The sequence below is a fragment of the Trifolium pratense genome, linkage group LG1 (assembly GCF_020283565.1).
Source record: "Trifolium pratense cultivar HEN17-A07 linkage group LG1, ARS_RC_1.1, whole genome shotgun sequence".
Taxonomy (NCBI): Eukaryota; Viridiplantae; Streptophyta; class Magnoliopsida; order Fabales; family Fabaceae; genus Trifolium; species Trifolium pratense.
The window spans coordinates 14,411,571-14,436,443 of NC_060059.1; the positions used below are offsets into that span (position 1 = coordinate 14,411,571).

At 31.5% G+C, this 24,873-nt stretch overlaps 4 protein-coding genes across 4 annotated transcripts; 3 read left to right on the forward strand and 1 right to left on the reverse strand.

The window, feature by feature from the left end:
- Positions 1–279: 279 nt before the first annotated feature.
- Positions 280–738, forward strand: LOC123888879. Its single transcript, XM_045938047.1, has one exon. It carries the CDS (start codon positions 280–282, stop codon positions 736–738), a length of 459 nt encoding a protein of 152 aa, XP_045794003.1.
- A 2,550-nt stretch (positions 739–3,288) lies between these two features.
- On the forward strand, positions 3,289–9,083 carry LOC123903138 (putative RNA polymerase II subunit B1 CTD phosphatase RPAP2 homolog). The gene is made up of 7 exons (XM_045953026.1): positions 3,289–3,742; positions 4,652–5,253; positions 5,477–6,277; positions 6,399–6,592; positions 6,688–6,951; positions 7,762–7,920; positions 8,659–9,083. The coding sequence occupies exons 2-7, from the start codon at positions 4,665–4,667 to the stop codon at positions 8,761–8,763; spliced, it is 2,112 nt and encodes a 703-aa protein (XP_045808982.1). The 5' UTR covers positions 3,289–3,742; positions 4,652–4,664; the 3' UTR covers positions 8,764–9,083.
- Positions 9,084–12,258: 3,175 nt separating this feature from the next.
- Positions 12,259–13,189, forward strand: LOC123903139 (histone H1-like). Its single transcript, XM_045953027.1, has 2 exons — positions 12,259–12,427; positions 12,525–13,189. The coding sequence occupies exons 1-2, from the start codon at positions 12,350–12,352 to the stop codon at positions 12,999–13,001; spliced, it is 555 nt and encodes a 184-aa protein (XP_045808983.1). The 5' UTR covers positions 12,259–12,349; the 3' UTR covers positions 13,002–13,189.
- Positions 13,190–20,397: 7,208 nt separating this feature from the next.
- Positions 20,398–23,691, reverse strand: LOC123903140 (protein WVD2-like 1). The gene is made up of 7 exons (XM_045953029.1): positions 23,321–23,691; positions 22,267–22,699; positions 21,862–21,950; positions 21,600–21,690; positions 21,437–21,508; positions 21,185–21,295; positions 20,398–21,050 (listed from the first exon to the last, which is right to left on the reverse strand). Exons 2-7 carry the CDS (start codon positions 22,693–22,695, stop codon positions 20,742–20,744), a joined length of 1,101 nt encoding a protein of 366 aa, XP_045808985.1. The 5' UTR covers positions 22,696–22,699; positions 23,321–23,691; the 3' UTR covers positions 20,398–20,741.
- Between the last annotated feature and the right edge of the window lie 1,182 nt (positions 23,692–24,873).

Genomic DNA, 24,873 nt, shown 5'->3' on the forward strand with positions numbered 1-24,873 from the left:
GCAGCAATGCAAAATGGGTATGATGCTGCTCAATTGATATTTCACCTGCTGCAGCAAATTAACGAGGAGGATGCTTCTCTTTTGGCGTGTGTTATATGAAGTATTTGGAAGCAAAGAAATAATATCATTTGGAATAATGTTACCGACGCGCAAAATTTTGTTTTTTCACGTGCAAATATTACTCTGCATGATTGGCGGGTTGTGCACACAGCTAGGACTGGTGTGAAGAACCAGCAGGTGCGACACGAGAGTAGGTGGAAAAAACCTTCTAGCGGGAGGATGAAATGCAACATTGATGCTTCCTTTTCATCTCTAAACAATAGAGTTGGTATTGGTGTTTGTATCCGAGATGAGTTTGGCGCTTATGTGTTGGCTAAATATGAACAATTTACACCTTTATGTGATGTTCGTTTTGGTGAAGCTCTCGGTTTACTTCCAGCTCTCAATTGGGTTCACGAGTTAAACTTAGGACCAGTTGATTTTGAGCTCGACTCAAAGATAGTGGTGGATAGTTTTCATTCAAATAAGTGTGATGCTACTGAGCTCGGAGATATTATTTCACATTGTAAACAACTAATCTCTAATTATTACAACAACTCTAGTGTTGAGTTTATTAGGCGACAAGCCAATGAGGTTGCTCATAGTTTAGCTAAGGCGGCCACATATACAGTTAGTCCCCGTATTTTGGTTGATATACCACATTGTATTGAACACCTATTGATCAATGAAATGTTATAAGTTCATTTTCTTCAAAAATTAAAAAACATGCTTGAATTGACTTATTTGAAAATATAAGTGCCACTGGTTGTGAGAACTTATGAAAATATTCACAAGCGTATTCAACATATTTTTCATAAACTCTTCAACATAATTTATGAAAACAACTTATAGATTATACGAAAATAGTTTGACTTAAGCTCGTAAAAAATTCGGCCCATTCGAACTTGTCCATTTTGATAGCTCTAATCCGAACGGTGAAAAGGTAGTCATTGAAGTTGTGAACCTGCCCTCCAAATTTGAGTGAAATCCAACATTTAACAAATCATGAATAGCCGTTTTACTTTACTACATATGGTTTATAGAAAATTAGAATTCCTTTCTCTCTTCTTCTCTCTTTGTAGGTTGTTTCTCTCAAAATTCACTCCATAATAACTCTAGTATAACCACTATCCACTTATATAAGTGAGATATAATATTGGAAGACGATTTATGAAAGAAAAAAAGAAAGTGAAAGTACAATAGGAAAATACTATAGTTTTGGCTGGTAGGAAGGAGAAAATATGGGGTGTTGATATAGATGTGGGGGTTTGGGTAATAAGTAATAACTAATAACGCTCAAATAAACATGACATGTTGTTCTTAAGTACCAAATGCCTTTATTGCAATACTTTTAACTTGATTGGATTCAGTTATTTTCTTCGGAGAATATTTGATTAGTAGTGAGATATTGTGTCATAAGTGCTCCTATTTGTTTATACATTGTAATGTAATAGAACCAGACATCCTCATTTTTAAATTTGTCGGTTTTGGAATAAATTGTTTTCACCGGTGTGTCTTTACTAATCTTCAGTTAAGTTGGAATTGATTTCTGTTTAGGTGATTAAGCTATTTTATCATATATTTCATCGGCAGAATATTTGATTTTAGCATTGAAAGCATAATAGATGGCTCGGTACACCATTCTTCCTGAATACAATTTCATTACGGGACGGAGCGGGAAGAATTTTGTTCTCCCCAAACTCATAAAATTTGGGTATCCTTATATTGGTTTCAATTTTCAAATGAGATATGAAAAGTAGAACCCTACACTCATATCAATTGGGTTTGGGTATCCTCGCCTCACCTCCATATAAACTTGAGTTGTGTTTTAATATATTTTAATTAATAAAAAAAGAGTTAAAAGTTGAAAACTATTTTGTTTCAACAATATAACTTTTTTAAAGAAAGAAAATAAATAGAGAAAATAATTTGTTTAATAATCAACTTAAAAATAAAAATAAATATATTAATGTAATTTAAGAGTTTCTGATATGAGAGATGTAAAATGTAATTCGATATAAGTGTATCGGGTTCGGGGATGAGTTTATGGTGGAATATCAGTGTCTCAATTACCCGCCCTACTCGTACGTATGGGTTATATTGTCATGTCAGTGGAAGGAATAGAGGAGTTTGGGAGGAGAGGAGTTTGGAGGTGTTCCGTTATAATTATTTTGTTGTGGATTGGAATCGATACGTTGTAGTTAGGCCCAATTTGTAGTAGATTGGCCCATGTGCCGAAATGGTCTAGGATAACTTGGGAGAGACGAACTCGCTCATGACTTCCTCCACTATTGCCTCCACTACTTCCTCCATTATTTCCTCCACTACTCTCATCACACTCTTATATATGCATTAGAAATATTTTTGCCTTTTTACATATACACTAAGCGATCAGGGTCTGGTACACCGCCAACTTAGTATCACTCAAATAATTCACGCAAGAACTGGAGGATTCATTTTTCTTCATAATACAAAAACTTTCTAATTTGGTGAAACTCGAAAATTGTACTTGAGGTGTTTTTGGAGGGTTTATATGAATTCATTAAATTTAACTTATGTTTATAATATTCCTAAAATTAAAAATATATTAATCATAAACATTTATTTATCATTCTCAATAAAAATACTCCTTCAAAAAATGTGAAAGATTTATATATTTTTCTCTATTTCTTTCCCTCCAATGCTCTCCCCTATCTTCCCCTCCAAATTCTCAAACAAAACTTTAAAGAAAATGATGCAATGTGCGTTTCTCCAAAGTTTCTCAACATCGGAGGGAGAGTGAGAAACACACAGTGAATCATTTCCTTTAAATATAACTTTCTTAATATGCATTAGTCAAAAACAATAATTCTTAATCTGCATACAAAATTATCTAAATTAATTATTGAAGATATACTTGGATTGACTTATTTAAACTTATCTATAGACATAAATACTTATGTCATTGGTTATGACATATTCACAAGCTTATTTCAACTTATTTTTCATTACATATAAAAACAACAACTTGTGAAAACAACTTATAGAATATACAAAAACAGTTTGAGTATATTTTATCTTATAATATAAAAATAACTTAATTATAAGCATTTAGTATAAAATAATAACTTATAATATGTCTCTAAATGTAATTCTCAGAATTAAGAGGGTTGATTTTGTCATCTAGTAAAATAATAACTTTTTTTTAGTACTTTTTTTTACTCTAACACTTTTATTTTTAATAGTGGTGAGGGTTTTGGATAATACGTTATAGGTTGTGGGTTCGATCTTTCATCGTAAAGCAAGAAAAATAGTAATGTTTTTCTCTCTTGTTTCTTGAATAACAAACAAGTGAATATATTAAAGGATCAAGGCCCAACAGCTCATATTACCTTCCTTCCTTCCATCCAATACACCACCGGCGAGACCTGCTGGTTCGTGTTCCTCCCCACCGGCGAAATTAGGATTTTCTTCCTTCCCGCCTCCACCAACGCCGTTATCTTCGGCTTCCACCACCGTCTAATTGCGGATGCTACTATTTTCTTCTCACTCTAAAATCTTGTTCTTCAGTCTCCACCTTCCTTTCTACACTTTTACCATCTCGCCACTACTAGCTACAATTCCACCACGAGAATCACGTAACCTAATCCAATTCAATATTGGATTTCTTCGTCAGCTTTAACAATTACTCAATTCAACTCAATTTATTTCAAACCCTAAACAGGTACGCCTTTCGTTTTTGTGATTGAGTAAGTTCTCTTCATTCTAAGATTGTTGAAATAGAAACTACACACATTCCTTACAAAGAAGAAATAAGTGAATTTTACATGATATTGCATAAATTGGGAGAAATAAATTACTTATGAGTATGATGAGTCTATAAATGTTGTTGTTGTTAAGTATTGTAATCTAAATAAAAGACTTCACTTAAGAGGATATGCCTTCAATTCAACTACTAAACTTGATTGATCATACAATGGATGATAATGATACAATGTTGTGTTGTTGGGTGGGATACTCGGATGGGTAGTTCAACTGGTTTAAGCTAAGGGTTGAAACCCGGACAAAGGAGAAAAATACTAATCTAACAACTAATTACTAATATTGACCGTTTCAAAAATAAAATAAAATGAAACTGAGTTGTTAAATGGTGGCTATAGTGGCGTTATAGTGTTATTGCACACCAGAATTTGAACAAATCAATATTTTTCCGTGGTATGGTGATATGCTATTTACTACAAAGTATTGTGAAATAATCACTATAGTGATGCTATAGCACTGTTTTTGGAAAGCCCAAAAATAAAAAAATGGTTCTTTCCTTTGCATTTCCTTGACTGAAGCATAGCATCGTACCTAAGTACGTTAATGTGTATTTGTTGGTATTTTGTTTGAGATTAGTGAGCGTTCGTGGGGAATACAGTTTATCTTTTGACAGTTATAATTTTTTAATATTCCTTTTATACTTAACATTGGTGTAATGATTTATTCTTTTCTTCCCTTTTATGTTGTTTACAATTGGATGAGTGCTTTAACAGAATTACTTAGCTTGATCCATGTCTTGTGATATAGTTCTGAATTTTGTTGGAATGTAACAACTTATTGTGGTGTTCTTTGTGCCTGATACAATTTCTAGATACTTGCTTCTGATGGAAAAGAACCAGCCAGTTTTTGTCAAAGATGCTGTTCTCAAATTGCAAATGGCCCTCCTTGATGGCATCCAAAGTGAAGACAAGCTGTTTGCAGCTGGATCTTTAATATCAAAGAGTGACTATGAAGATGTTGTAACTGAAAGGTCCATTATGCATGTGTGTGGCTATCCTTTGTGCCACAATGCTTTGCCAACTGATCGCCCTCGGAAGGGTAGATATCGGATTTCATTGAAGGAACACAAGGTGTATGACCTGCATGAAACTTACATGTATTGTTCTCCAGGTTGTGTGGTTAACAGCAAAGCTTTTGCTGGGAGCTTGCAAGAAAAGAGGTGCTCAGTTTTAGATCCGGAGAAACTGAACAATGTTCTTAGGTTGTTTGGGAATTTGAATCTGGAACCAATGGAAAATTCTGGAAAGGATGGAGAATTAGGTTTTTCTGGTTTGGAAATCCAGGATAAAACAGAAACAGGCACTGGGGACGTGTCTTTGGAGCAGTGGGTTGGACCATCAAATGCAATTGAGGGTTATGTGCCCAAAAAAAGAGACAACAGTTTTAAGGGTTCTCAGAAATATACTAAAAAAGGTGAGAATTTTATGGCATTTTATGTAATTGTCGGAAATTCTAGATAATCAGATGTCCTTGTGCCATTTTTGCTAGTGTCTGTTTATTGTATTGTATTCATTGTTTGGCTTATGGGTGATTATGATATAACTGTAAAATTGAGGACCTAAATCTGAGAAATGGAACAGGGTAGATACTAATTCTTATTGTTTTCCATTTTCTGACTGCTGATTGTGCATCACAGGATCCAAAGCTAGTCATGGGAAGTTGGATGATGGCAAAAGTTTACTTAGTGAGTTCGACTTCACGAGTACAATAATTATGCAAGATGGGTATAGTGTTTCGAAGGTACCATCAGGGCAAACAGACAAAAATGATGATCATCAAGTTAAACCAACAGGCATATTGGAGCAGCCAAAAAGGGATGACAATAAAGTTGTCAGGAAAGATGACAATATACAAGATCTGTCTACATCTTTTAACAGTAGTCTAAATTTAAGTACCTCAAAAAAAGAGAAGGAAATAACCAAATCATGTAAAGGTGGTCTCGAATCCTCTCTTGATCCTTCTGTTGAAAAGAAAGTTGTCCATTCCATCACCATATCAGAAAGACAATGTGACGTAGAACAGAATGATTCTGAAAGGAAATCAATACAACTCAAAGGGAAAACAAGTATTTTTGCTGCTAACGATGATACTTCCGCTTCCAATTTAGATCCTGACAACGTTGAAGTGAATTTCCATATGGAAAAAACTATTGGATCATGCGGTACTAAACCGAAATCTTCTCTTAAATCTAACGGTAAAAAGAAACTCAGTCGTTCAGTTACTTGGGCTGATGAGAAAACCAACAGTTCTGGGAGTAAAGATCTTTGTACAGTGAAAGAATTTGGAAACACTAAAAAGGAATCTGGTGTGGCAGATAATATTGATGCTGATGGTGATGAAGATATGTTACGTTGTGCATTAGCAGAAGCTTGTGCAATTGCATTGAACCAAGCATCAGAGGCAGTTGCATCTGGAGACTCAGATGCCAATGATGCTGGTAATTGATGTTTTGTTAGATGGTTTTCTATTTGAATAGTATTAAATTATGTCTAATTACCTGACCAAAAAAAAAAAATTATGTCTAATTATGTTTTTGTCTACCAATGCATCTTGTGCAGTTTCTGAAGCTGGAATCACTATATTGCCACATCCTCCTGATGCTGTTGAGGAAGGTACTGTGGACGATGATGACATTCTAGAATCAAATTCAGTTACTCCGAAATGGCCAAGGAAACCCGGAATTTCTGAATTTGATTTGTTTGACTCTGAAGAGTCGTGGTTTGATGCTCCACCAGAAGGTTTTAGTTTGACTGTAAGTCTCTAGTAATTTTTTAAAAGAAGTATCCAAAGCTATACAAGATTTCATGGTATACTCAATTACATACTTTGTTTTTCCTAAACTTTCAGTTGTCGCCTTTTGCTACTATGTGGAATTCCTTCTTTTCGTGGATAACATCATCTTCTTTAGCATATATATATGGGAGGGATGTAAGTTTTCATGAAGAATTTCTGTCAGTTAATGGGAGAGAATATCCTAGCAAAATTGTCTTGACAGATGGTCGATCATCTGAAATAAAACAAACATTAGCCAGATGTCTTGCTCGAGCTTTACCTGCAGTTGTTGCTGAGCTAAGGGTATCAATACCAATATCTACATTAGAGCAAGCGATGGTAACATTTTTAATTATCTGCTTATTGTAGTTTGTGTTGTAATATGATTGTTTTAAAATAAGTCATTAAATATTTATTACACTCTGGTAGGCAAGGGCTACTGCATATTATACTGTATTGATTAAGACATCCCTATTCTGTTTGTGAGCCACTCCCAAAAAAATGCAGAGCCACTCATGCACATAAAATAAGGAAATCAACAAAACTGTGGAAAAGGAAAATTAACTTAATTTAATCACACATGTTAATCGTATCTGGCATCTGCTTAGGTCTTACTATTTCATTCTTTATGCGGTTCAATTTAGGATACCTGCAATAGCTGCAAGATACCGCCAAGTTGCAATTGTAGCTCATGCTCTTTGCTAGAACAAATACTCAAATGATTTCTCCATGTTTCATCAATTTAGCATATGTGAATAGGAACTGTTTTAGATTGGCAGTTTGAATAATTCTTCATTATTTAGAAAGATGAAATATAATTTAAAAAATCACGTTAGAAATTTGGGAATGAAGAGTAGTCATAGCACAATGTTAGCAAGTTGTGGAATTTGGATCTTGCAAAGGCCAGCTACTATAGAGACCCATGCCACAGGGTCAACCGTTCCTTAGTTTCTATACTTGTGTATGATAGGAGCATTAAAGGACCAGGCTGCCTTCTTTTAAAAATTTAGAAATTTGTGAAAGTTCATAGGTTTAAGGCTGTTTGTTTCAGATAGGTTTAACATCATATATATATATATATATATTGAGAAAAAGTATATTCATTACTTGTTTATATGTGGATGGGTTATGTACGCGACTTTCTCTTAGGTATGCTTGTTGGATACAATGTCATTTACGGATGCACTACCAGCATTCAAAATGAAGCAATGGCAAGTGGTTGTTCTCTTGTTCTTTGATGCATTGTCCGTTTGTAGAATACCTGCTCTTATCTCATACATGACAGACAGGAGGGACTTGTTTCTCAAGGTGCGACGATTTGTTTATATTTTACTGATTTATTATTTTTCACGCATTACCATGGTAGGATTGTAGGAATATGATTGATGCACATGAAGCATTTCATAATGATATTACGTTGCTTACATTTTCTAACATGAACAATTATGATCTCCGGTCAGTTAACATTCAATATCTCCACAACTTCGTTTGCTAGATTTTGGTTACTTTTTATCTTTGTTTCCTTCACCTCCATTTATTGATTCGAAATGTGAATTAACAAAATGAACCCCACATAACTTATCCAAAACTTGGCTTACATTAGCAGTCTAAGTGTCCAACTTGTAATGCTATGCAGATTTTTAGTTGAAGTAAAGGTAGGCCACAAGCTCGGCACAGTCTAGGTGTCCAACTTGTGATGCTATGCAACTTGTAATGATGTGTTTTCCATATGCGGAAGATTTATTGCACATTCATGTGACTTCTATTTTATTTTTTAAAATAAAAAGGAAAAAAAAAAATGTGCCCCAACTCTGTATTTCCTGACAATGTACATACACTCATTTTCTTTTGTGGGAAATGATGTTTAGCAATTAGCATATAAATTGAGTTATTTGATGAAAAATTCCTGTTTGACAAATATGGAAATATGGGGGTTAATCATATCTTATTATTTTTAAGTTTGTCTTATCTTCTTTCATGTCTTGTAATAATTTCATCAATGTTTACTTTGTTAACCATTGTTCTGGTGTTGGTTTGGTCAAGCAGGTTCTGAGTGGTTCACAAATAGGTAATGAAGATTATGACGTTTTGAAAGATCTCGTTGTACCACTTGGTCGCGCACCTCATTTCTCTTCTCAAAGTGGAGCGTAACAGCATAGAACTTCCATCATAATTGGCCAAAAGCTTCAACTCTATCAAACAGGCATATAGGACTTTTAATCATAAACACAGTTTTACCTTTATCTTTTTTGGAAATTACCTTTCAAACATTGGAGTGTTTGTTGAGTAAATATATTCATAAACTTCAAACATTCAACGATAATTACACCATGACCACTGCAACAGAGGAACCAAATTTTTTTTACACGCTACTGTAATGCTAGTTTGCGGAAGTGATAAATGCAAAACGATTTTCAAATGGATAATATTCTGAGTTATTGTCATGTGTTTAAATGATATTTTGTATATTCTATGGTTTGCAGTTTCTATATCTATATTTAAGCAATGTCTTATATTATAAGGTTCCCATATTCCATGTCTTAGTGAGAAGCTACAAAAAGCAATGCTAATAAGTGTTTCTTTAACCAGAGGGAAAAACACCTCATTCATCAACAGTTTGCTTAATCACAAATTAACAAGGCTTTCTTACTATTCATTAGTAATTACAAACAAAACAGCTTTAATACAAGAAGCAATTATGTTCATTATTGCAATACATGTTTCTGAAAATGTTAGGCTCCCAATTTATTTTATTTTATACTTTTCAACATTATGTTTAGGGGGGAAATGGACCAAATTGAAACAAACAAAAAATTAAAGACTCGTGTTGACCATAATGTTGACCAAATTTAATACTCAATAAATTTTAAATGTGTATATTCAGGTATTTATATATTATATTTATTTATATTTTCATATAATATGTGTATAACTTTTATTTATAACTAGTTTAAAGACTCATGCATTCGCACGGTTTATTGAGTTTTATTCGATATTTGAATTTGTCACTATGTTATTATTATTTTTTTAATTAATTTGTCACTATATTAATGTAGAAAGTTTATTTAAAACATTTTTTATATAATATTGTTAAAATATAAGTAGAATTATTGTGTTAATTATTTCTTATAAACTTATTTATTCAATTTTTTATGTTTCGGTGACAAATAATGATTTCGTGTATATTTTTAATAAAAAATTAGAAATTTTATTTGGAATATTTAGGGTAATTTAGTAAGTTTGATACTAATTAATTTTATTATAATATTATTAATTGTTAGTAGTAAAATTTGTATTAATATTGTTTACGTTTCGTTTATAAAAAAGAAAAATTGTTTATGTTTCTTTTTTCTTATAAAGTATTTTTTTTATGGGTCTTGTTAACATGTGCATATAGGGCACATGATAATTTCTATATTTCTATTTTTATGTTGTTTCTTCTTATTTTTTCTATATTCTTTTTATAATTTTTTATTGACTAAACCTTCTATAATTTTTTTTATTTTTCTTTTTCCCTATTTTTATGTATGGATTGCTATGTATTGTTTTTATCTATAATCTGTTTTGTTCATAATTTTAAGCATATCATCTTTCTATATTTTTTATATATATATATTTTTAGTAAAATTATAATAAAGGATATAAAACTTGCAACGTGGTTAAACGTAATAAGGATAAATCAGTAAATTTGGTGGTAATCGATTTTAATATATTAGTAATAGATTAATATTTATTGTTGTCATGAGACTCGCAATAATATGTTAATTTATTTTATTAGTTTTTCATGCAATGTTTATTGTTTATAGGATTTTGATTTGGCAATAAGCAAAGTTGGTAATTAATGTGAGAACATGGGGGTTTGATGCCAATACTTGAACAAGAAGCTGATGATGAAGAAGAACATGATGAACATTGCATATAAATTCCAAAGCGTGTGTAGACACATTAAGTTTTAGGTTCGATTCGCCCCCACCGGTTTATACAAACCCAATGCAAATGAGTTATAACCGGTGAATCCCCTTCAGGATACTTTAGAAACCATGATATGAATTGCACACTCATATCAAGTATATCGATCAATGATAGTTTACATAACATAGTTGTTTCAATAACTCTTGTGCACTAGAGAAATGAAGAAATGATTTAGAAATATTTTAGACAGAATTGTGACTAATGAACATGATTCTTGTATATGCTTTTCTGCCTCATGAGTATCTCTGTTTATAGATAAATTTATATCATTTGATGAAGGGGAGCAACCATTGAGAGATATCATGCAATGTTATATGAAACAATGTTATGATTCACTTTGTTTCAAACTAACCATCGCATCATTTCAAGTATATTTTGGAAATTCTCTCACAATTGCCTCCTAACCAAGGAGAGACTACATACTTGAGGCGTTCAATGTTCGGATCGTTGTATTCAATGTGAAGGATCTTTCAAGAATGATTGACATATACTCTTCAATTGCTATAAGGTTGAAGAGGTATAGAATGAGGCAGGCTTGTGAGAATTTATAAGCGACAAGTTGAAAACATCAAATGGTTTTGTTATCGTGTTCTTTCAACTTCTAGAATCTTTGACACAACAAAACTCATGTTTTCCATGACCCTGTTGTGTATATCGAAGTGTAGAAACCAAAAGCTTTGTAACTACGTTGGAATACATCCTCACGTAACTGTTAGGCTCGTGAGCGACACTTTTCTAGAATGACAGTAAGTTTGGAAAAACAAGGAACGCATAGCTGCAACTCTTGTCACAATGAAAAACTGAAACAGTATGACTCGGTGAATGAGGCCAGAGGCAAGCAAAATGAAGTGCAATGTTGACGCAACAATTTTCACGGAGCAAGGATAATATGGTATCATAATGTGCTCGAGAAATGAACATGGCAAACTTGTAGCGTTGTAGCGTCAATGACATATTGGTACTATGGATCACCAACCTCATTATGTGAAAGCTTGAGACTTAAAAGAGGAACTCACCTGACTTGGTAGCATGAGTTAACCAGAGATATATCAATTGAATTTGACTGTAAGCAAGTGGTTGACGACATCTATAACAAACTTGGTACCAATTTTGATTTTTGAGATATTTTAAGAGTATGTATCAATTTTTTTAGTTTATTATTAAACTTTCAGATAAGTTTTACCTGACAAACAAATAATGTCACTTATTTATTAGCAAGAGTATATTGTTATATTGTGTTATGACTACAATTATTATAAATAAAATGAACTAATGCATTTCTATAATTAAAAAAAAGTGTTCTTTAAAAAATTAATATTTTATTGACTCAGAAAAATAATAATTTTGGACACCAATTACTAACATTTACTTATTTTTATGCATAACTAGTAATTAGCATTTATTCCTAACAATTAAAGAAAGCATTCTTCAATTTTTAATTTTTCTTATGGAAAGCAAAGTACATGTAAATGTGTAATCCGCGAGAACTAGGAAAGGTAAAAGCATTCCACGATCCAAGTGACTCATCTGACTTTCAATATCCACCGTAGATAAACTCCCATCCAAAGATCCACATTCAAACACCCACAAACATTCACGATCCGTGCCATTCCCTTTTCCACCAATCAGCATTCACCTTTTCCCTCTCTCATTTCAATATATAAATCTCACCCACCCAGTTTCTTCCATCACATCATCACCGTTTCCTCACAAAAATCTTCTCATCGACGGTTATTCTCTTTCTATTTTCTTCCAAATCTCAACCATGGCAGCCACCACCGCCAAACCCAAGAAAACCACCACTTCTTCTAAGAAACCTCTCTCTCATCCAACTTACGCAGAGGTACATTACAAATCTCAATCTCAATTTCATTTTCTTTATTTTTCTCAATTTTTCTAACTTTTGAATCTGAAATCTGTTTTTGTTTTTGAATCTGAAGATGATAACTGATGCAATCGTGAGCCTGAAAGAACGAACGGGATCAAGCCAATACGCGATAACAAAATTCATCGAAGAGAAACACAAGGAGTTATCACCAACCTACCGTAAGCTTGTTCTTCTCCATCTCAAAAAACTAGTCGCTTCTGAAAAACTCGTTAAGGTCAAAAACTCCTTCAAACTCGCACCGGCTACTAAGACTTCCGCTGCTCCGGCGAAGGCTAAATCTGCTGCGGCGAAACCTAAGGCTGCTACCAAGCCAGCCGCCAAGGCTGCTACCAAGCCAGCCGCCAAGGCTGCTACCAAGGCTAAGGCGCCTAAGGCTAAAGCTGCAGTGAAACCTAAGGCTGTAGCGAAGCCGAAAGCTAAGAGTGTTAAGGCGGCGACGCCAGTGAAGAAGGCGGTTAAGAAGGTTCCTGTGAAGAAGCCGAAGAGCGTGAAATCGCCGGTGAAGAAGGTTAAGAAGGCGAAGAAGTGATGAATTAGGGTTTGTTTGGGTTTGATTTGGGGATTTTAGTGATGTGTGTAGTTTCTGAGTTTATTAGAGATTATGATATAATATTAGGAGGTTGTTTATGTAAATTCATTTAGTAGAAATGAAACACACCTTGTGTTCTTTGTAATGGAAACCATCCCTAATGAATGAATCAGGTTTTCTGTTTTAAAGATTATGATTTTTAAGTTATTTTGTTAACTTTGGGATTTTTATTTAGTCTGTTCAATTTTCTGATCGATTATCTAAATCTGTATTTAGGTTTAATGTTGAACAATTCTGTTTTCAGAAGCAAGTTGAAAATAATTTCTGAAGGAAATAGCTTAACGATTGGGCCAAAACCGATTAAGTTTTTTCTTGTACGCAAACAGCTGTGTAAGCTTATAGTTGACGCAGTTTGTAACTTGAAGAAGAATGTCAAATCAATTTATAATCTATATATATAAATCCTAGATAGGTGTGGAATTGCATATCTAAACCCTAATCCACAAACCAATGAAAACCTTTCATTTAGCCACATCATCCACTTACATTCATTTAATGTGGGGTAATAATTGTAATTGTAATTATTATTATTATTATTATTATTTTGGGTTATTATTCATTTTAAATTTTTTTGTTCATTTTATTATTTTGTGTATTTTATTGTCTTTTTTTCAAAAAAGTTAATGTTTTTGTTAATAATCTTTTGTCCAATCTTTATAAATATAAGGAGTTGGTCGATTGTCAGGACTACTTTCTAATGTTAGTAAAAAAAAATAGATAAAATAAATTTTACTAATTGTTGTTATGCCCTATATGATTTTTATCATATTCGATATTTGAGTATGAGTTAAGTTGGTTTATCTTTGCTCCAATAAGTTTCAAATTAATATAAATGTCAAATTCGATAATACAGTAGTTTTTTGGTAAGAGATAATGAAGTAGTTTATCCAACTCAGAATCCTCCAATGAGATTTATAATATAAATAAAAACTTATGTTTCAATATCGATTGTTTTCCATGGTCAATTATATGTTATCATTTCCATAGTTATTTTGAAGAATGAGTTAAAGATATTGCTAATCAATGTTAATGAAGAAGATACCAAAGTAACTTCAAATGTGATGTATAAATAAGTTTTTTAAATGTATATATATATATATATATATAATTCCTAGATAGTTGTGCAACCACTAATTTAACTCTAATCCACGTCAGTCACTTATATCCAATTAAACCACTCAATAATGTCACATCACTTCTACTTACATCATTGTCATCTCTATACACTTTTTTATATGCCTACATTTATATACCTATTACTTTTCATTATACACCCACTCAACTAATAATAATAGGTTTTACTAAATTATACGCACTAATTAATCTTTTATACTATATATTGAATTATAGTGTCCAATTAAGAATCAAATGCACAGTGTACGAATATGACCACAAACCGTTTTCATAGCGATACGACAATTTATGGATTACCAACTTATTTTGGTAGATGCAATAGGATCCATTGTAATCTTTTCGAAATGTATAAACACATCTTTAATATCTATCTTATATTTACATCACTTTTTTATTATTATTATTTTGTTGTTGTTGATGTTATTATTATAGTTTTCATAATACTTATTGTTTCAATTTATACGAATGATTTTTCAACATTACAATATAAAATACCACATAATACCCGTGCATCGCTCGGGTGTGGGACTAGTTACTATTAATTAAGCTAACCGTGCTGTAGTTTGAATTAATCTGTTGTAATTAATTTATTTATCTTTTCTTACGCAATTATTTATTTTTAGAAAAATCCTCATTTTTATCAGGGCCTTCCTTAAGCTATTCCACATTGGGCTTTGAGTGAGTGAGCGTATTTGTAGGCCTGATTGCATTTTTACCAACACGATTTGATTAATCTCTTTGATTTAAGAATTAGAGAGAATGATAGCACCATTCCTGTTTTATAATACTAGGGATAAACCCGTGCGTTGCACGGGTTTGGTTAAAATATATAATTAAAATATTTTTATAAATGAAAAATAATAATTGTGATAAGTATAATTACATATAGTTAAAAGATAGATACTAACTTAAAATATGATTATGTTTCTATATTTATAAAAAAAAAAATGATTATGTTTAATATTAGTATATGTATAAAAATTAAAAATAGGTTGTTTAGAAATATGAGATTTTTTATTGATTTATATCGTAATTTTGTTTATATTTTAATGTAATAGATCTCTTATAATATTTTATAAATTTGAAAGGATACATCATATTTTAATTTAATAGTGTGATGATATAAGATCTTAGTTTTCTTTATATAAGTTGCAATTGTATAGTCACATGTCACTTTGCTTTTTATTTTTGATGTATCCATTATTTTATTTTTAATAAGAGTTGGAGGCATGCATACATACATACATACATACATACTTTTTTTATCACGTGATATCATTTTATGAAAATTACGTATAAAATAGCGTAACAGCTTACTTCTTTCTATGAAATTTAAAGTACCAAATAACTTTTCTACTTATTTATTATTTTTTGTTGATATAAGTTTGGATATTAATTTCATATATTTGAATTTAGGTTTAGTTATTTGGCTCAGAAGAAAATTTAGTATTTTAGAAGAATTTAACATGTCAACTTATTATTTGCTTAAAAAAGTGATATTATTCTTATAAATATCTCACTATTTTTTTTCGAGCCGTAACTTACACATTTTTTTAACACTTTAGAATATGTACTTATTTTATTTAAATAGTTAAATTATTATTATTTAAATCAAATTAATAATTTTGGAAATTTTAGTAAATTTCAAAGCACATATACACACACACTATATTTTGACGTATGAGCATTGATAATTGATGATTTTCATTTTTTTCTTGAAAAATTATAACTATCTACTCTACTCCTTCATACAATTTAAGGTCTCTCATATTTATAAAAAAAATGATTCTTGTTCTAATAATAAATTGATTTCTATATTGAAGTTTCTTCTCAAACATTTACTTGGTAAAATTATATCTCATATTTATTGGTCAGAAATTTAGAATATTTTTAGCTAGTGGTTTTATTTATTTTCTTTTTACTAAGCTTAATTCATTTTTTTTATATATATTTCTCATTTTTTTATGAGTTTTGTCCCCTCATTTTTGTCTTTTTTTTATTTAATAATTTTTATTCGGATTTTCAGTTTAGTTCCATAGTGCTAATTAGAATGCAATTTTTTTAGAAGTTTTTTTTAGAGGCGTCACATTATTACAATTAATACAATCGACAGTTTTTCATATATTTTATGTACTCATTTCCTTATAAAATTCTCTATATATTCTTATACAATCGACATTTTTTTATACAATTCTCTATATTGTCAAAAAAAAAAAAAAGATTATCGAATTCTAATAAGGCAATTTCTTGAAAATATAAATATTTTCAAGAAATTTAAATCAATAAAACCAATATCATTAAGAAATTCATACCCATGCATGTTTTTGTGTTTTATCATCCTATCATTGCCATACATATTCATTTTCTCGATCCATCAAAAACATGTGTGGAATTAATTACCACACTAACTAAACTAAAGATCACAATGAGCAAAACCTGTTTTCAAATTGATTGCAGGTACCATTGCATTCCCAACATATTTTTTCCTGGCAAAATACTAATTAGACTACACAATATATATAATATATATGAAGTGATACATCATTCACTTCAAAATTGCTCAATCAATATATAGAGTATAGGGTATATAAAATATGTACTAATTACACCACACACACGTAAAAAGATGGTAAAAGAGAAGTAAAGTTTTCGCATCAAACACGAATTGTTATTGCTAGTTATTGCTAGAAATAAATGTATAAAATATGCTTGCAACATTAACAATAGTATCTCGTTTGTTGAATACAAAGAAAAAGAAAAAAACAATGAGATCACAAAAGTTTCAAAAAATTACCATTCTTCTAAAATACTAATAACCCTTTGAAATAGAAACTTCACATGCCCATATATGTATGAGGAGGGGTTGTACATAAGACATATATATTATATATAATAATTAATTCACACAACCGTTTTTTATTAGTATGGGATTGAAAAGTTAGAAGAATGAAAGACTTAGTACCTACTAAAAAAACCAACATTAAAAGAGGTGATTGTTTCATCTTTCATAATAATTTATTTAATTTCATTTTTTTATTAATCTTTCATAACATTTTTCTTATAGGGGTGCACGCATATACTTATTATTCAATTATTAATTAATTAATATTAGTAGGTGAATGAAACAAAAGGATGCACACAATATGCTTCGGAGATAATTGGACAAAGAGACTAAATTGTGGTTATAAATACTATTAATTAATTATTGTCAAAAAAAAATACTATTAATTAATTGAGAGTTACATAATAAAGTAGATGAGGGAAATGCAAAGGCAAAAGATGTTATAGACCATTGATTGTGAACAAAAAAATAACAAAAATGAATCATTGATTTGGAGTATGAATTATAACCAACAAATAAATTTCGATCCATTAGCCTGCTCTATAATAATAATTTTTTAGTAATTATAACTTGAAAAGATAAAAAATAATCAGAAATAAATATAAAAGAATTCAACAAATAAAAGAATTTACTTTTATTTATCTCTAATATTAACTACTATGCAAAACACTCATTAAAATTATTTTAAAAAAGAATAGGATAATAAGAAATTAATAAAAATTGTTAAATGTCAAATTATTAATTTAGATTTTGCATTAGTACAATCTTTTTAAAAAAGTTGTATAAATTTTTTATTAGTGAAGCAAAGAAATTACTTTTGGATTTGGTAACCATAATTTGTAAGAATTTTTTTTTTTTTTACGATAAGTGTATATAGGGATAATTTGATAATTAAAATGATTTAAAAAAGAGATGATGAAAATGTTTTAATAAATATTGTAAATTTTTCTTATAGAGTGCCACATCATCACATTGTTTGATTATGAGCAACTCAACCTTCCTTTTACTAGTAAAAGATAATATAACATGAGAAAAGATATATGTATAGTGTAAAACAATTTTACACAGTAAAACAATAACAACCAAATTATATGAAAGAATAAGTCGTTCTAATCGGATGTTAGTGTAAAATATTTACACTAACGATGCATATTCATTAAATTATCATTAAATCAATAGAAGTGCAGACTGGTCGGCTAATTTTAGCCTTTCTTCTATTTCTTGAAATCGTGTTATTATGGAGTTCCCTCCTAGTGAGCTTAGGCAACTCATTTTTTTTTTTTGAAGGATCTTAGGCAACTCATGTTTGATGATTTTTCCGGGACTTACATGCCTAGGAGCGTTGGCTTAGTTCCTTAGTTTTTATTTTTTGGCTTTGGCCCCAGGGACGGATCCAGACATAAAAAACTGGTGTGACTAAAATTAAACATCTCTAATATAATTTTGAAGTTGATGTCGCACCATTATTTTTGGCTCATCTACAAAATCACTTGGATAAATTAAGCTCAACTATTCTCGATAATTTTTCACATCTAAAGATCCAAATGACAATGAGGGACTCAAATTTGGTGAGTGGTGGCTATGGGGAGGGTGGGCGATGTTAAGAAATACCATGATAATTTTTCACATCTAAAGCTCCAAATGACAATGAGTTATTTATAAGTAATATTGGTAGGTGTGTTAAGAGACGATTTGTAATGTTAATTAGTTAATACCCCAATATGAAACCCATAAATAGTTAAGGGACCAATTGTCCAATTTAACTCTTTTTTTATGAGTCATGCTAAATAGTACTTGGGGGCACTTGTTAAACATATATTAAAAGAGGAAATCAAAGATAAAATTAATATTGAAAAGATAACTTTGTAGTAGTTTATTTTTAAAGTATTAAACACACAAAATACAAGATAAAATTTCCTTATTAATATATTTAACTAGTATCCGAAGACAATATTTAACACAATATATATCTATATATATGTTTATAAAAAAAAAATCAAAAAATCTGGTGTGGCTAAAGCCACACCATGTCCCTTAGTGCATCCGTCCCGGTTTGGCCCTCTCTTTTGTACAAAAAAAAAAAAACTTCACTAACATACATAAAAGTGTAATAGAATATAGTGAAATCCACAAATTTACAGGCTTGTTATATTATCTTGTCTACATTTTTTTTAATCAATTTTTTTTGTCTATATAATTTTTCATGAGATTTGAACTTTGGTTTGTCATATGGCACTTCTCTTCTCTACCATGTTCAAGCAACCAAAACACATTACTACAAGATATCTTTCACAATGAAAATACATCATCAAACGATATTTTCTGGTAGATATAAGATGGGGAGTTGGGGGGAGGGGGGAGCAATTACCGCATCATATTGTGTGTACTCAATTATGATTTAGATTAGAAATATTTTGTTGACATTGATGATTTTCCATTACTTTGAATGAGATTTGCCTAATATTTCCATGACTTTTTGTAAATATTACTTGCTAAGAAATATTTTAAAGTGATTATATAATGGATAATTGCAACTTAAAAGGGACTATCCTTATCCTAAAATTTCTGAAGTTTGGGATGCTCTCCAATTTTCTCAACCTTATTTCCTTGCAATGAATAGTTGAAGCTTGTGTTTGGATTTGCCTTTACTTTCAAACCCTCACTTCCTATGCTATTTGGCCGCGGAAATCTATGAAGCACAGACACACACATGAACACCAGATACACTGACACGTTGACACTGATAATAATTTAAGAAAATGACACAATTGAATGTAATTATAAGTGACGTGTCGGTGTCCGTTACCGCGACACCTAATACGAGAAATGTCCATGCTTCATAGGCTGAAGCTACAAATCCATGCTATTTGGCTCACTATTACTAAGTCTGCCGATGGAACTCTTTATATCACAACCTATTCATCTGGAGATCTTGTAATGATGTAGTTCTTATACTCGCAATGTTACAATCTAAACTCCTCGGCAACTCGTCTGCTATTCTAACCACAGACCGGTTTCTAGGTGACCTCCTACGGATGTGATCACAGTCAATGTTGTTGAAAGTGCTTTCAGAAACTGAGAAATGCAGGTTTTTAAGGTTTGTTTCAGAATCATCACAGTGAGTGAATCTGACTTCTCAGAATCTCTTATTTACCGATATGATCACAGTCAATGTTGAAAGTGTTTTTGGAAACTGAGAAATTCAGGTTTTGAAGGTTTGTTTCAGAATCATCATGGTGAGTGATTCTCACTTCTCAGGATCTTAAGGTATTGCTAAGATCTTATTTCAAAGAAAATTCAATGTTTTTTCACCATCATACAGAAGATAGATCTAAATAGTAAACTAGGAATGAGTAAACATTATCAAAATAAAGAAATGCAAACTCAATTATGGAACAAAAAGGTGCATTACACGGTATGTTCCCCCATTAAAAACAACATTCAACACTCAGACAAAACCATATGACAATCTAATCCTATGTCAACATAAAGAAATATATTTTTCATCATATAACTTTTTGAAATCCGGGGGGCCTAGTTTGGGAGGAACATCACATATCATACATACTACTACATTAGTAACTATGATTATATAAAACATGACCCACACCAACAGAACTTACAAAAACATATACACCGCGCAAATTAACACAAATCAGAGAAGTCAAGTCCATATGAAGAATAAATTAGCGTATTTTCCTGAGTCAAGATTGGACTGATATGTCTGCATTTGGGTTCTGGATGATGTTTCGAGGACCGGTTTTGGTTTCTGTATCCACTTTTGGTCGTTCTTTGGTTTTGTAAGTGCCATTGCTATTGCGCCGCATGGCCTGGTCCTTAATTTTCTGAGTGAGAGTGTCATGAGTATGAGTGTTAGAACCACCCTTGATGTAGCTACCAGTGCTGTGACGTGCTCGATTACAAACTTCAAGAGATTGTGAGTTCACAGCATCACCAAAGGTTCTTCTCCGATTCAGATTCAGTTTTGGTGACTTTGGGCGTGTTAGTGGCAGCTGCGATCAAAGAAAACCGAATGAATAATTTTTCCAATAAGAGACTTTTGCCTCTTTCATGTGGAGAGTACCAAAAATGATGTTAGCCAATTATTCATGATGCTTTGCATCAGAAAATAAGAAAAGACACTTGCCTTCTTGAGTTCAGTCTTTGGCGGAGGCCCCTCATAGTAGAAACTAGGTACCGGCTTTGCTTTAATTACCAAGTTCTTTCTCATCTGCTTGATTGCTGCTTCTTGCTCTTCCTATAATGATTATTATTATTATATAAATTATAATAAATAAGTTATTTAATCAATTTTTATACGACAAGGCCAACGTGGACTAGTAAAAACATAAGCTTTGGCTTAAGGGGTTAGATGTTTCCTGTAAAAATGCCACAATACCTTTAGTCTTGCCTCATACTGGCTTTTTTCTTCTTCAAGAGCTCGGTTTTTCTCCTCTAATTTGAGATAAAACTGGAAGGATAAATTAAAATGATATTATTAATGTGAAATATAATCGTGTTAAACATGCCTTAGAATTGAATAACTGTCTGAAAATCTATACCTCCCTCCGTTTTGCTGCACGTTCCGAGCTTCTAAATGTAGGGGCTGAACCCTGAGTTACCTTTGATCTCGCAGTGCGCATTGACACAGCACTAATATTTGTGGTTAAAGAACAAATGATAGAGTAGTAGTTGCATACTTAAATTATTGAAATTCATAAAAGAGTTAAAAGTTTAGAAGTGTCACTTTGGAAGAGATTATTCTAATATTCCTTGAACTTGGTCAGTTCAGAATAAACCGTTATAATTCAAGTTAAAGGATACGAGGAAGCGATAGACCAATTGTCTTCATCATCATAGTTCTTCTTTTCGTTATGTTGAAAGGGCTTAGTTGAAGAAAAAGGCGAGTTTAGCTGAAAAATAAATGGAAAAACTTTTGCATATCAGTAATTTCACCAGATACAAAAAACACACAAATAACAATACAAGCAATAATTAGGTAAATCTGTTACCATAAAATATTAACAAATGAGCAAGCTTTACAACAAAACTATTTTCTGTATTTGTTTGGCATAGTATTCGTATTAATGGCTTTCATGCATAGCCTATGCTTGGTCATTCCATTATGCATCTTTGGCTCATTTTTAGAGTACTTTTGCATTTAATTTTTTTTTTCAAACTTCAGTTTCAAAATATTATGATGTGAAATCAAGAAATATCATCAATTACCTGTGAATGCTTTGAGTAAGGTGTGCGCATATTGTTCGCATTCGGCGATAAGATCAAACCAGTTACAACAGCTTCAGTATCAACATGTGTGTAGGAGCCATTCTTTTCAGTAACCAGATCAGATGGTTGTGTTGAGCTCAACTCTTTGTTGTCACCGGTCTTTTGCACTTCGTGTTTCTCATTCTCCTCTTCAGTCAAGTCAGTATTACATTTTGTTGTTTTGGCAGTCAAAACATCGTTTGTCTCATGGCCATTCTCAACAAATAAATTGACTTCAGTACATTCCTTTACCTCGTGATCCTTTTCTTCAAGCTTAATCGTTGCGAGTTTAGAAACAACATGTCCGTTATCATTAGGACTTGAAGCTGTTGTCACACCATTTGCCTTCTTATCATCCTCAACTTCTATTGCTGTAACTTCTCTCCCCATGACACTGCATGATGTAATTTACAGAATTAGTAACAATTAGCAACGGACTAATTCATCAGAAGAAATTACAGCAAAATTAAAAGCATTCTATACATAAAAAAATGGTAAGAAAATAAGGTTTAAACAGATCCATGACACCACCATGTTCAGTAAGAAAATGTAACTCAAGAATTGATTTTTATAATAATTAATTAATAATTAATATGATTAATTGTGATTTTAGCAATTCTAACAAGAACCCAGAAAAACATAAACCTTCAAATAATTCATGAGCTAATTACATGTTCTTAACATAAAAAATTAAAATGAAGAAAACGCTTTCCTTTTGGTTGGATGAACAAAAACAGAAGCTGAAATACTAATGACAAATTAAAACAAATCAATTCACCATGTACACATTTAATTAAAGCAGAAACATGAGTCAACAAGAAAAAGCTAAAAACTTAATCTTTAAATAAACAAGTGATTCAAAACAAGAAAAGCAGAAAACTTTGAACAGAAAATCAAATTCCACTTTTGACCCAATTAGCAAAACCCCATTTGGCTATGAAAAAGGGTAGTAACTAGTGAGGTTTTATGAAGCAAAAGAAACAAAGATCATCAGAAAAATGGAAGAGAAACATACCAGAATGAGCTAAGAGTGTTAGAAAATAGATTTAGAAAAAGTTGAAGCTTGATCTCACTACTAGATCTCTTTCTTCTTCTGTTTCTTACTGTGTTGTTTCTTTCTGTGTGCTTATTTTGTTTGTGTGTTGTGTAGTTGTGTGGGTGGGTGTGACAAATAGAAACAAAGTCCAAAATTTATGTATCAGTGTCAACTATATTATTCTTTTGCTTTATCAATTCTAACTTGTGTTGTGTTTTTTCTTTGGTTTAATTTAAGGTTTACTTATAGATCTGTTTTTCTAACTAACGACGTTGTTTTTTCACCCCTCTAAGTTGGTGAAAAGACTTAATGATTTTGACGGTGTTATATCACGGTGAAACTTCCGTTTTCAAATAGTGTCATGTTAAAGTGACATGAATGAAAATAACAAAAATAAATGTTAACAAAAAACATTGAAATGTATAGAGAGATAGAGAGAAAGAGAAGACACGTATGATAAGGATATTGGACAGATAAGGTGGGAGATTTGGTCATATAGATGTGTCTAATTTAAGCAAAACAATTATAATAAAATAGACCAAAATTTACCATAAAATAAAATAAAAATAGACCTTTGTATGTTCAAAATTCAAATAATATGTATGCCTTCCCCAAAACTCATATCAGCGGGTATCCGCCCAAACCTTATCCTCTTTGACGAGAAAAACTCGAGTTGATTCGGGTTTGAGTTTTCCTCAATTCTAAAAGATGGGGTTGAGGCAGGTAATGGAGACATTGATATCCACCTTGAACCCGTCCCCGAACTCGTTCCGCTTATACTTTTAAATTAGAAATTCTTAAACAATCTCTTAAATTACATTCATATGTTTATTTTTTATTTTTAATTTGAGTAATAAATAAACTATTTTCTCTATTTCTTTCCTTTATTTAAAAAAAAAATTGTTGAAACAAAATAATTTTGGTCTTTGAATTTTTTTTTTAATAAAAAAATGACTAAAATACAATCAAAATTCATGTGGAAAGATGCATAACGGGGATACCCGAACCTCGTCAGGATACCCGATCCCCAATGGGTTTGGGGTTATATTTTTTATCCCCTCTTGAAATTGGGATGAGTTTGGGGAAACTCGAACTTTATGGGTTTGAGTTTAGGGAGGGCAAAATCTGCCCCCGCCCAATTGTCATGCCTATTGGAAAGGACAACCACTAAATTTGATCTAGTGATAAAAAAATTGAGTAGTATACTAGATGTCATGAGTCCGATCTTCAGCTTCATTGAAAACCCAAAAAGTAATAGCCTAACTATTTTTTATTTTTTTGTTCAAGTAGCCTAGTGGCTAAAAATTTACCTTAAAGGTGAATAACTAGAGTGTCCAATGTTCGAACTCCGACTCCTGTACATATGGTGCGATGTCCATACCAACTGAGCTAAACTCACAAGAACTGTGAGATTATATTTTATATTAGCCGAACTTTGGATTATCGGGGTCTTCTCCTGGAAATCAGATGGCTAATGCAAAAAAAAAAATGTAAATAATTTTTTTTAACCAAGACATTGGGCTTAAGTGAGC

Bases quoted from the DNA above. Each gene is read 5' to 3' on its own strand.
- LOC123888879 (XM_045938047.1), top strand. From the start codon at position 280: ATGAAATGCAACATTGATGCTTCCTTTTCATCTCTAAACAATAGAGTT.
- LOC123903139 (XM_045953027.1), top strand. From the start codon at position 12,350: ATGGCAGCCACCACCGCCAAACCCAAGAAAACCACCACTTCTTCTAAG. The intron at 12,428-12,524 runs GTACATTACAAA...TTGAATCTGAAG, and splicing joins CTCATCCAACTTACGCAGAG to ATGATAACTGATGCAATCGT.
- LOC123903138 (XM_045953026.1), top strand. From the start codon at position 4,665: ATGGAAAAGAACCAGCCAGTTTTTGTCAAAGATGCTGTTCTCAAATTG. The intron at 5,254-5,476 runs GTGAGAATTTTA...TGTGCATCACAG, and splicing joins TCAGAAATATACTAAAAAAG to GATCCAAAGCTAGTCATGGG. The intron at 6,593-6,687 runs GTAAGTCTCTAG...CTAAACTTTCAG, and splicing joins CAGAAGGTTTTAGTTTGACT to TTGTCGCCTTTTGCTACTAT.
- LOC123903140 (XM_045953029.1), bottom strand. From the start codon at position 22,695: ATGGGGAGAGAAGTTACAGCAATAGAAGTTGAGGATGATAAGAAGGCA. The intron at 21,691-21,861 runs GTATCCTTTAAC...CACAAATATTAG, and splicing joins AATTGGTCTATCGCTTCCTC to TGCTGTGTCAATGCGCACTG. The intron at 21,509-21,599 runs GTATAGATTTTC...TTATCCTTCCAG, and splicing joins GTGCAGCAAAACGGAGGGAG to TTTTATCTCAAATTAGAGGA.